Here is a 13870-nt window from a genome sequence, read left to right as displayed (position 1 = left end):
TTGTGAAGTCTTCTCTTGATTGTTGAATTTGACACATATACACCTACCTCCTGGAGAGTGTTCTTGATTTGGCCAACTATTGTGAAGGGTCTTTTCTTCACCAGGGAAATAATTCTTCTGTCATCCACCACAATTGTTTTCCGTGGTCTTAAGGGTCTTTTGGTGTTGCTGAGCTCTCCGGTGCGTTCTTTCTTTTTAAGAATGTTCCAAACAGTTGACTTGGCCACACCTAATGTTTTTGCTATCTCTCTGATGGGTTTGTTTTGATTTTTCAGCCTAATGATGGCTTGCTTCACTGATAGTGACAGCTCTTTGGATCTCATATTGAGAGTCGACAGCAACTGATTCCAAATGCAAATGTCTCAACTTCCAAAGGATTTGCAACAAAGTATTAAAAAGTGAAAGTTAGATTTAGGATTGTTTAGTTTGTCCCATTACTTTTGGCCCCTTAAAAAGTGGGAGGCACATATAGAAACCGTTGTAATTCCTACACCGTTCACCCAATTTGGATGTAATTACCCTCAAATTAAATCTGAATGTCTGCCGTTAAAGCACATCTTGTTTGTTTCATTTCAAAGCCATTGTGGTGGTGAATAGAGGCCAAAATATGAATATTCTGTCAATGTCCTAATATTTATGCACTTGACTATATATATATATATATATATATATATATATATATAAAACATAGATAATGATATTGGGGGTCATAGACTGCTGTATCACTGCAGGGGGGTGCACTTGTGCAGGATGGATCTCCTCTGAAGAAGCAGGGGAACAGAGCGGGCTGGTGTGGTTGTATGTGATGTGACTTTGCCAGATGGAGCACTTCTGGCTCTGGTCGCATCACATGTGACCACACCAGTTAAGTGGTTAATAAATAAACCCATGACCTTGTAAAAATACAAAAACACTATAAGGGTCAATATTTATTTTGTATTATTTTAGTAAAAACAAGATGCATAACAGTGCATGTTTTCCACATTTACTCCTTTCTATCACAATTGAGCAAATACATCACCTGAACAATTTTTAAAATGTGTCTGCCAGTAATATACACTTCTTTAAATGAGGAATGACATCTTAAAGATATGCACTGATATTAATAGTAATAAATTAGGTATCACTAATAGATATTCTTTCAAACAATTACTATCTGCCAGAGGATCCCAAATTTGGTCCTCAAGGCACCCTGTCGGTGCAAGTTTTAAGGATAACTATGCTTGGGCACAGGGGACTTTATTAGTACTTAGGGCCTGATTCAGACTCGGTCGCAAGCGCTGTGCGCTCGCAAGCGGCCAGATGGTCTGCGTACGGGCATGCGCAAGCATCACAGTGCACGTGCGCGAAATACTCATTGCGATGGCATACCGCCCGCTCGCCCAGCAAAGACAGCCCAGCAGAGTGAGTGACAGGAGAGGCCGTTGTGGGTGGTAACATGGGCAGTCCATTAAGAACGGAGGAGTGGAGGTGCGAATGCAGGTGTGCCTGAATGTTTCAACGCCGTTTTTAAGGCGTGCATAATTAACAGGCAGCGTCATAGTCCACGTCACTTGCCTGTTTTTTACACTGAAGTCCTCGCAGTGATTGCGGTAGGTTAAAGCAACCACAAGTGCTGCATTAGCTTCTGATGGTGCTCGATGTACCAATGTTTAAAGACACTTCCTGGAGATGACATGCACTAGTGGGCGTCTCTGCATACTCTAATGGGTGTCTGCATACACAGAGCAATCGCTCGCACAGCCAAAGTGGGTGTGCTTATGCCTTGGCAAGCGATCACATCCCATGACGTCAATTTGGAAAATTTGCATGCGCAGGATGCGAGCGTCCGCAACGATCGAGCTGGTCTGAATCAGGCCCTTAGTCTTTTGATTGAACCATCTGTGTTCAACCATGGATATCCTTAAAACCTGGACCATTAGGGTGCCTCCAGGGCAGAGTTTAGGAACCTCTGCTATAGGCGGTTATCATATAAACATCTCGTATGAATTGCTTTAAATCAGGTTGCATGTTTGCTTTATTTGATATAGATAAAATAACAGACAAAAAACAAACAAACATTGACAGTCATTATCGGACATGTGATTAAACACAGAGAATGCCATTATGACACATATATTAAGGTAATATCAAGTTAGTATTGAAGTTAGAAGGTGCCAATAAGAAACCATGGCCCTCATTCAGAGCCGCTCGCTAGCGGCCGTACGCTCGTTCCGAGCGATGTTCGCACATCTGCGCATGCGTACGGTTTTTAGTACGCATGCGCAAACCAGTCAGTGCGGCCGAAAATCGTTTGTACGCTATATAGCGAGTGCCTGCTATTTTGAGTGACAGAATGAGGCGTATGTGGGTGGTAACAGGGGAAGGTGTTTGAAAACGGGGGAGTGGAATTCGAACGCAGGCGTGCTTAAAGGTCAAAATGGGCGTTTTAAGGGAGTGCCTAATTAATACAGCAGCGTCATTGACCACGTCACTTGGTTTTTTTTAACTCAGAACTGCTCGCAAAATAGCGGTTGAAAAAACCAACCACAAGAATAGCGAGCAGTTCATACGCTGTACGATGTACTCGATTAATCTAATAAATAGCGGACATGACGTATGGTGCGAGCGGCCAGGGGGCGTTTTTATCAAATAAACGAGCGTATGTTTTGCTCGCTCGTTCAGACTTAGAGGTGTGAACAGACTGCAATTTGCGAACGGATCATTTGAATAGCCACCCCTTGTTTTTGAACGAACGACCGCAAATAGCGAACGGCTCTGAATCAGGCCCCATGTCCACATATTGGGCCTGATTCAGAGTTGTATACTACTTTACTTCTTTGGACGCAGCTACAAACACTTGTATAATATGCTAATAGACAAAAAGGATGGGTCTCTGCACTAGTTTGTACATTGAATCTGATCAAAACCCCATATACTTTTAGATTGTGGGGGTGCTGCCAGCAACAGATGTAGTATCTATTGGAAACTTGGAGAAGAATAAAATATATTGTCCTTGGAAGGTGCACTTCTTTAAAATATAACTTTTAATGTATCATTTAAAATGTGACAAAAGTGAAATATTGTGAGAATATAACATTTAGGGGTCTATGGCCCTCATTCAGAGCCGTACGCTCTGAGCAGAGCGCACGCTCTGAATGAGGGCCGGCCTCCATGAAAATGGAGCGTCCTCCTGGACACTCGTATAGCTGTGGGTCACCACCCACAGCCTATACGAGCGTGCATTTTGATGGCCGCGATGGTCTTGACCATCGCGACCATCGAAACTGCGAGCCGGAGCCTGCGGTTGAGGTTTTCAACCGCAAGCTCCGGAGTGATTTTGGCTCTATCAGAGCCAAAATCACTCCCACTGACATCACTAGTGATGTCAGTGGGCCGGCTTCTGACGGGAGGCGTTCCCGTAGGAACGCCCCCGTCAGGGAGGCACGCCCCCGGCACGCCCACCAAAGGGGGCGTGCTGTCAATCAACATCGACAGCACGCCCCCTTTGATCAGACACAACGAGCGAAGGACTTTCCTTCGCTCGTCACGTCTGGCGCATGCGCACGACGGAGCACCCTCCATCGTGCGCATGCTCAGTGAAGAACATCGACCCACTTGCGAGCGGACAGCCGCTCGCGAGTGGGTCTGAATCAGGCCCTATGTACTAATAATCGATTATTATGTATCCATCTCAGCTATATACCAAGTGGAACTCGCTGTCTCCACGAATTATATCCCTGGCATTTTGGAGAAGTCTTTCACAGAAGTGAAAGACCTCCCCGGGGGAAGCTGACACTGGTCATGCGCACAGCGTCAGCTTCCAGGACTAGCTGGGGGCTGCAGGGGAGAGATCCTTCGCCTGGAAACCCCATTGACAAATAGTAGTTTCCAGGGCCGGATTAAGGCTTGTGGGGGCCCTGGGGCAACTAGGTTGTGGGGCCGACATCAGTGATCAGCATCACGTACATGAAGTGTCACGTGATGCTGATGAGGGGACTCGGGACCTGCTCTGCGCTCTGTGCAGCAGCGCTGACTGTGCTGTTGCATTCAGAACATAGATCAGAGGCAGCTCAGACCCCAACCAGGAACAGGGTCCACATACACATTCTGTATATACACATAAACACATACATATACATATATACACAAAAACATATATACACAACATATTGTATATACACAAACAAACATATATACACATACACATATCACAAACAATAACATATATACACAAACACATACATACACATATATATACATACACATAAACACATGGATACACATATATACACAAACACATACATACACATATATACACATAAACACATGCATACACATATATACACAAAAACACATATATACACAAACACATACATACACACATACATACACAAAAACACATACATACACATATATACACATACATATATCACAAACATACACATATATACACAAACACATACATACACATATATACACATAAACACATGCATACACATATATACACATATACACAAAAACACATATATACACAAACACATACATACACAAAAACACATATATACACATATATACACATATATATATCACAAACATACACATATATACACAAACACATACATACACATATATACACATAAACACATGCATACACATATATATTATATACACATAAACATACATACACATATATACACATAAACACATACATACACATATATACACAAACACACATATATACACAAACACATACATACACACATACATACACAAAAACACATACATACACATACATATATCACAAACATACACATATATACACAAACACATACATACACATATACACACATACATACACATATATACACATAAACACATGCATACACATATATACACAAAAACACATATATACACAAACACATACATACACAAAAACATATACATACACATATATACACAAAAACACATATATACATACATACACAAAAAACACATACACAACATATATACACATAAACACTTACAGTACATACACATATATGCACAAACCCACATATACACAATATATACGCATATACAATATACACATAAACACAAAAATACACATATATAAACAATAAAACAGTACACATACACTTACATTTTATGCAGCTGCTGTTCCCTTCAATAGGCTCCGCCCCCTTGCGCCGTAATACCGCGATCCACGGGTCATATGGGGGCGGGGCTTACCGTATTGGCTCCGCCACCACTTCGGCCACGATAGCTGCAGGGGAAGTTGCTCCGTCAGCGTGCGCTAGTGGTCGGGGCCCCTGTCGCCCCCCCCTTAATCCAGCCCTGGTAGTTTCCACCATCTGAAGATGGTGTAAACTACCAGGGCTAAACTTCGAAAAGCTTCACTTTTTGGACTTTAGTAGATAGGGGACAGATCGTAGTCCCCATTGACAATAATGGGAACTGCGATCTGAAGTGCTAATTAGCACTTTGCCAGAGAATTCTGTGAAATATCCTGTATTTTGCCATTAGTACATAGAAATAATACATAAAATTATGCAGAAACTGCATAATTTTATGTAAGAATCAGCTAGTGAATGATGTGCAAAAAATTGTGAAGAATAAAATTCAGCTATGTCACTTTATTGCTTTCCTTAGGGGTCTATGGGCCTGATTCAGACCCGTCGCTAGCAAGTGATTGCTCGGAGTGAGCAATGTTTTGCAAAGTGCGCATGCGTATGCATCGCAGTGCGCGTGTGCGAACTAGTCAGAGCGATAGGAAACCAATTGCTCGGCCAGCATAGACAGCCCAGCTGAATGAGTGACAGGTCAAGCCGTTTGTGGGTGGTAACAGGGGCAGGCCACTGCAAACGGGGGAGTGGAGGTGTGAACGCAGGCGTGTCTGAGCATCTTAACGCCGTTTCAGTTGCGTGCATAATTAACAAGCAGCGTCATAGTACATGTCACCTGGTTGAATTATACACTGAAGTGCTCGCAGTGCTTGTGGTATGGTACAGTCAACCGCAAGCGCTGCGGTCACTTCCGATGGATCCCGATGTACCGATGGCTGCATACACTTCCTGGAGATGACGTGCGCTAGTGGGCGGGCTAAGGACAGGCTGGTGGGCATCTGCATACACAAATTGATTGCACACCAAGACATAGTGGGCGTGCTTATGCCTTGCCATGTGATCGCCTGCCTTGATGTCACTTAGCTGAATTTGCATACGCTGGGAGCGAGCGGCCGCATCTAGCAACCGGGTCTGAATCAGGCCCTATGTACTAAAGCTTGGTGAGAGATAAAATTTAGAGAGAAAAAGTATTAACCATTCAGCTCCCAACTGTCATGTTTCATACACAGCTTATAAAATGTATTAGTTAGAAGCTGATTGAGTAGTGCTTTATCTCTCACAATTTTCTCTCTCTCCAGTCTTTGATACATACTTGTGAGATATATATCACCAACCAATCAGTTTCTAACTTACATTTTGCAGGCAGTGTTTAAGAAATTATAGTTTTGAGCTGATTGGTTGGTGATATATATCTCACAATTTTATCTCACATCCAGCTTTGATAATAAATGTCATTATGTGACATTTAGGAAAATATAACAGTGATATAGGTTGACTGCGCATGCGTAGTGCACTTCTATCAGTAGGACACTATTTTGTCCATTTGTCCATTATGACTGTGGCAGTCCGGCTGCTGTAGAACTGCACATACCAGCATGCCCTACCACAGTTTTAGCATGCCCTAACCGCGAATCTGTTGCAGGGCATGTTGGCATATGTAGTTCCACAGCAGCTGGAGTGCCACAGGTCATATTTTCACATGACAATTAGGCACAATGGACAATGTGGTTGACTGGGCAGGGGGGCGGGATGCATCCCGCCACCCTTCGCATGCATGCCGGCATTAGTTATGCCGGTATGCATGAAGAAAATCACAGATGACCGCTCTCTCGGTAAGAGCTGCCCTTTGTGAATGAGGGACTTCCAGGTCTATGATCCAGAAGTGCCTCTGGTGTCATTCAGTGCATGGACAGAAGGACGCATGTACCGCAGGGGGTGCTGGGAGGGATCCCTCTCACAGCTCTCTCCGAATAGAAGTCCGTAGGGTTCTATAGGGTAACGCCATCTGAAGATGGCATTACCTACTGCATCCATACCCCAGAATGCATTACATTTCGGGGCTTGGTGCATATGAGATATGTAGTCAAACTCCCATTGCTGCATCCTGCCCAGGATCACTGTTTGTGCATGCGCAGTGCACTTCTGTCAGTGGGACACTGTCTTCTACATTTGTCTATTATGACTGGTCACCATTATTTATGATTTTGTCTTTGTCAACATGTTAACTGTTTGCAATTTGGTTGTCGACATTATGACTGTTGACATTTTAACTGTGTCAACATTTTAACTGATGACCTTATGACCCTGTCGATCTTATGCACATGTCAACCTTTTGGTTGTAGACATTTTGGCCATGTTGACATTTTGGTGTTATCCGTATGATTGTTTATATTTTGACTGTCTACATTTTTACTACACCCATGACACTCCCACGTCATTTCCACTAGATGCAATAGTTTTGTGCATCCACATGGTCACAGCCAATTACCACTCAGAAACACCCATTGACGTAAACAGTGATTCTCACAATCCATCCGCACTTCTCTGTCCGTGTGCATATGCCTGAATCACAAATGTATTTCTACACTGCATGTGCAGTATGCTGACATCCGCAAGCCAACATGCAACCAACTCAGAATACAGTTTGGAGGAGGGGTGTACTAGCTTCATTTTGAATTTCAGTGTAAAGCTGCTAAATGCAAAAGCAGTCAGTGTTAGCCCTGCATACAAAGAAAATGTGTTTGCACCTCACAAACATGGTTTGTTCCAACAACATATTGCTCCTTTTTTCTCCTATTTTTGCTCCTAACTCTAAATTGTGCCCTACGTGTTGTATAATTCTTCAGTACTGTATAAAGTGTCATACCATTCATATTAAAATTAGCTTATTTGATAATTATAGGTGCTCCATGAACCTTTGATTGATGAAGATCCAGTATTTATTGCTACATGCACAGAACGAGAATTGCGTAAAAGAAAAAAGAGAAAATTTAGCCTCTGGGTCAGACAGTGTTCTTCCACTGGCTTCATTTGTCAGGTAAGCACAAAGTACAACAGACTCAGAAACTGTGGGGCTCATTAGGAGGTGGATGCATATGAACATATGAATTGACTTGTGCAAAGATGCATGTAAAAAAAAAAGCATTTTTATGGGTATATACAGCCCATGAGGGCATTCACATAGGGTACAGGTCTGACTTCACAGTGTTAGTAGTAAATTCTGAAATTGTAATAACCAATATTTGCACAATATAATAATATAAAACAGAACTGAAAAAATTGGAGGAGAGAACAGTGCTGGAGAAAATAGAAATGTTATAGATATAATTAATATATACCATATAAATATATCAAAATTAAATTTATAAGGCAGAAGGTTGTGTTGAAAGAATTGCCTCCAACCACACATAAAATATAGGTTAAAAATGGTTAAAACCTACACGCTTGATGTAAGCTTTATCTATGGGGGACTAATTAAACTGGCTGCAAGATTGGTAAATGCATCTCCTGCTTTCCCCATTATCATGGCACAGCAGGGCCAGTTATCATGGAAATGTACTATAAAAGCAGATGCCGAAGAGGTAGAATAAAAAATCACCACTTCAGTGATTCCAGACAAGCCCTTTACGCCGCTGGCGACCGGTGCATGCGGAGATACAGTGTCGTGCCTGTTCGTTACATGCTTTAAAACATGCTGGGAAGCAATAACTGCTGCACATAACATGTGTTCTTACCAATTTGTCAAATATCTCCCGTTCATACATCATGTACAGAAAAGGGACAATATACAATACAGACTGCCTCCTAGTGACGGCCATCAATAGAAAGAGCATTCTTATGACAACCATACAAAAGAGAGAAAACCTTATTTACCGCCATACAATACAGACTACTCTATGACAGCCATACAAAAGAGAGCTTTTTTGAGACCACCAAACAACAAAGAGAGCATTTTGGAGACTACCATACAACACAGAGAGCATTTTTGAGTTTAATATATAATATGAAAAGCATTTTAGAGACCACCATACACCACATAGAGCACAGGCAGATTATGCTGATTAAAATTATATGCAGCATGCCTATAATCTGTGTGTGACTGCGGGTGTATCAGCATGCAAAATGCTATGTTACAGTGTCAGCAGCTGTGTCAGTGTATCCATAGGTTGAACAAACTTCAGAACTTCTCAGTTCACTCTATTAAAAAACTCTGAATTCCCACGGTTGGTCTCCATCTAGGTGTGTACTCGATATTTCAAAACACTGGGATTAGACATAGATTCAGTTTGGGCTGTCTGGATTGTTGACCTTACCAAAACAAGGACACTTTATCAAGATAACAAAGAGGTTTGGTGTCCTTGATGAAAGCTACACATTACATGATATCTTTAACTATTTGGCCGATTCCAACACATTGGAACAACAAATCATTAAAATATGTGTAGAGCGCTCCCATGGGGTTGTCAGCCTCATCGTCTGATCTTATGTGCAACCTGTAAGATCAGGTGATGTGGCTGACGATCCCATGCAGCACTATGCGGGGGGGCCAGCATACCGGGCAGTCGGGCACCGGATTGCCCAGTGTGTACGGACTGCCAGATATGTCGGCCCGTCGGCAGTCAGGTCGTGTGTAGCGTGTGTAGCATCAATGGGTACACATATCGTTTAGTGTGTACCCAGCTTAAATTAAGCAATAGCTGTTCTATGTTTCTTGTCTGGGTGAGAAGAAGGAAGTAGCTAACATATTTGGACTTCCTGCTAAAACCTTCTCCCTGTCGTAATTAGGCCACCTTTAGCCAAATATATAATAGCTTGCAGTTTGCCTGCTCCTGGCGAGATAGTCATTAGCTTTAAAGCAGGGATGGGGATAATTTTATCAGGCCCGGCCAGCTGTGGCTCTCTCCCCTCTCTTTGTTTTCTGCCGGGAAGCACGCGGCGCCAAGGTGTGACGTCAGAGGTCATGCAGCCCCAGGCCGTCCGTCCTCCTTCAGCCTGTCCGCAGACATCTTAAGCAGAGGAGGACAGACGATGCAGATCAGAGCAGCAGTGTGGCCGTGGGACTCGGAGTCTGCCAGCCCTCCGGCCGTCTTCAATTAAAAAAAATACAGTGCTGCTGAATCTCTGAGAGACGGGATCAGGAGGGAGGGAGCCCTGCTGATGCACTTCCAGGGAGCCCTGCTGGAGCACCCCTTGCTGCCTGGCGGCAGTGCTGTAGCCATTTTGGAGGAGAGGAGACTGGACTGGAGTCATGCAATACTGGCCTGGGTGAGTCTTTTAATTTTCCTGTGGGGCTGTGCTGAACCATGGATGAGGTCTGAGGATGCTTATGTATATTTTATTTTATAATTCATTTTTAGTTTGCTTTAGTAATGCTATACAATACAGTGTGTGTGTATGTATATATATATATTTCTACTTCAGGGTCCATAGGGTATCCACAGGATACCTTTGGGTATAGGTGTGACGTCAGTCGCTGGGCACCATAGAGTTAAGCTTTTCAGCCTCCCAGGATGCACTAGGGTCCCCCTCCTATACCCCGCCCCCGAGCCAAGGCACCTGTCAGAGTGGGGGGCTAAAAGAGCCCCTGAAGCTTTCTTCAGTGCAGCTGTGGCTGCACATCTGGATGTACAGCATGGACAGTCAGTCCTGACGTCCATGCTGTCTTCCCTACACCCCCGCCGGTACCAGAATGCCGGTACCGATCCGGGGATGCTGGTGAGCATCTGGGGTCACAGCTAGTGGTGACCCCAGATGTTCCGGACCATGGCCGGATCCAAGGGGGACAAAGGTAAGCAGCGGGGTCCCGCGGTGGGTCCCCGCTGGTCACATGGTCCTAAGTCCCCAGGCAGGGGGCTCCCTGGGGACTGGCTGCAGCGTGGAGCCAGGCGACCAACCTGCGCTTTCCACTACCCCCTGGGACAGCGGACCGCAGCAGAGCGGTAGCGCTGCGGCGTCCCAGGGGTTAAATGCATGCCAGGGGAGCGCGCCTTCCCTGTCTCACAGCCGGCGCCTCCCCCGCTGCACACAGCCCTCTCTGCATGCTGCCGACTGGTCCTGTGGCAGCGCTCCTCCCCCAGGCCAGCCTCCTCTCTGCTCCTCGGCGGCCATCTTCTCCAGAACGCATGGTGAACGCTGCTGGAAGCGCTGGACGGAAGCATCGTGGTCTGGGTCCCCCCGCATACCTCTCCTCCGCTGTGGCTCAGGTCTGTGTATGCAGCGCTGTGTCCTACCAGGCCCTGTGTCTGTGTAGTTGAGTGATCAGCGCTGTTAGTGCAGGAATTGTTATTTCTCTGCATTGTATGTGACTGTGCTAGCGCTGCCTGTAACTTTTCTTCTCTAAACTGTCAGTTTTATTACTGTCCCTGTTCTTCTGCTAAAGCCCTTGCGGTGCGGTGCTGCAGGGTGGTCTCTCGCCTATTTAATACTTAATTGGTGAGAGAGGTCACATACGTGGTGCCATCATGTCTGAAAGTGATTTTCCCCTCTGGTTACAGTGTACCACGTGCAAAGTACCGTTAGCGGAGGGGGAGGGTAGCGCGGAGGGCCTTTGCCGGCAGTGTTTGTCCATGGCGCGGCCTATTACGGTTACAGTACCGGTACAGGAGCCGCCCTGGGCTTGTTTCGCTCAGGCGTTAACAGCTTTAGTGGGCCAGTTAGCTCCGCAGCCCGCGTTTACTCCGATGGGTTTGTCCCAGCAGTCTGTGGTGTCGTCACCCATGCAGGGGTTCCCACGACAATTGGTGGTACCCCACAGTCTCCCTATTTCCCCGCTCCCGGGTTCTCAGGAGCCAGCGTGGGTAAACTCCCTGACGAGTTCTGTACAGCACTTGTCGGATGTGTTGCAAGGGGAGTCTGTGATGCGGCCTCATAAAAGGCCGGTGGCGTCTCTGTCCGCTCCTTATGAGGATGACGAAGGGACGTCTGATGATGGGGAGATTCTGGATCCTTACGATCAGGAACCTCTCCATACTAAGGACGCTGATGCTAAGTCCAAAGTATATATTCCTGGACTTATTCGGGCGGTCCGCACAGCCTTGGTGATTGAGGACGAAGTTCCCCCAGCGGCTAAATCTAAGTATGCCTTTTTCAAAGATGTGAAGGGCGATGCCACAGTCTTTCCTCTTTCGGGTCAGTTGGTGGACCATTTAGAGGAGGCGTGGAAACAACCTGGCAAAAGATACCAGCCGCAGAGACGCCTGGCGGTGGCTTATCCGTTCGCTGATAATTATTTTGCTAAGTGGGAATCCCCTCCACAGGTGGATTCTCACGTGACCCGTCTTGTCCGTAGTGCCACATTGCCGATGCCATCCATGTCCTCCCTTAAGGATGCTACGGACCGCAAGGTAGAAATCTGCCTGAAGTCCGCTTATTCCCTTGCAGGGGGGGCAGCACGGCCGGCTATGGCCATTTGCTGGGTTGCCAGAGCGATGGAGCGCTGGGCGGATTCATTAGAGGCGTCTTTTGAATCCGACTGTCCGGCCGAACAGGCGGAGTTGATTGGCAATCTCCGTGATTCGGCCACCTACATCAACGAGGCGGCTCTAGACATTAGTACTCTGGTGTCTAGAATTTCTTCAGCAGCGGTAGCTGCTCGTCGCACCTTGTGGCTGCGATCCTGGAAGGCGGACGCAGATTCCAAGAAAGGTCTGGAAGCGTTGCCGTTTACCGGAGAAGTTCTCTTCGGTCCGGATCTGGATAAGATTGTGGCCACGCTGGCGGCAGCCAAATCTGCTTGTCTCCCGTCGGCCGCTGCTCCTTCTGGTTCGGGACCATCGTCCTTTCGGTCATCTAGGGCCCAGGGCAGGCCCAAACCACAGTCGTTTCCTCGACAGGCTGGCCCTAAGAAATCGGTCAAGCCCCGGAAGCAGGCATGGAGTACCAGACGTCCGGCCCCCAAGCCAGATGACAAGCCTGCGGCCTGACGGTCCGGGCCTCCCTTTGGGGGATCCCAGGGTGGGAGGCCGCCTGCTACAGTTCGCCCAGTGTTGGTCGACCACTACGACAGACACTTGGGTTCTGGAGGTAGTTTCCCACGGATACGCCCTCTCCTTCCGGCACAGACCCCCGGCTCGCTTCTTCACCACGGGTCTCCCATCAGACCGGAACAAGGCTACGGAGCTGCGGAAGGTATTGCACACTATGCTCCAGGCTGGAGTTATAGTGGCTGTTCCATTCTCCCAGAGGGGCCAGGGTTTCTATTCAAATCTATTTTTGGTACAGAAACCCAATGGGTCATATCGTCCGATTCTCAACCTCAAAGCACTCAACAAGTCTTTGCGGGTCCCGAAGTTTCGGATGGAGACCCTACGGTCCATCATTCTGGCGCTGGAACCTGGGGACTACTTGGTGTCATTGGACATACAGGACGCTTACCTGCATGTCCCTATTCTTTTGCGCCATCAACAGTTCCTCAGGTTTGCAATCTGCAGCGACCACTTCCAGTTTCGGGTGTTACCTTTTGGCCTGGCAACAGCACCACGTGTTTTCACCAAGGTGATGGCAGTCATGGCGGCTTCTCTGCGGCTGCAGGGAGTCCGCATGTTGCCGTATTTGGACGACCTGTTATTGGTGGCAGGATCTCCAGAGCTCCTGTTACGCCACTTGGACCTGACCATTGCACTGCTGCAACGGCACGGCTGGCTAATCAACTGGCAGAAGTCCACTCTAATCCCGTCTCGGAGGATTCTGCATCTTGGAGCCTTATTGGACTCGGGACAGCAAAGGATCTTCGTGACGGAGGACAAGATCTCTGCTTTACAGTCAAG

The 13870-nt window shown here is 46.3% G+C and overlaps 1 protein-coding gene across 1 annotated transcript in view; it reads left to right on the top strand.

The window, feature by feature from the left end:
- Positions 1–13870, top strand: part of PGBD5 (piggyBac transposable element derived 5) — a 263507-nt gene that overhangs the window by 132254 nt on the left and 117383 nt on the right. Inside the window, exon 3 of the mRNA XM_088472489.1 lies at positions 8008–8142. Coding sequence (XP_088328615.1) covers positions 8008–8142 — 135 coding nt within the window. The remainder of the gene's footprint in view (positions 1–8007; positions 8143–13870) is intronic.

This window comes from Taudactylus pleione, unplaced genomic scaffold, assembly GCF_031769625.1.
Source record: "Taudactylus pleione unplaced genomic scaffold, aTauple2 ptg000125l, whole genome shotgun sequence".
Lineage (NCBI taxonomy): Eukaryota > Metazoa > Chordata > Amphibia > Anura > Myobatrachidae > Taudactylus > Taudactylus pleione.
This window is presented reverse-complemented; position numbering and strand designations above follow the sequence as displayed.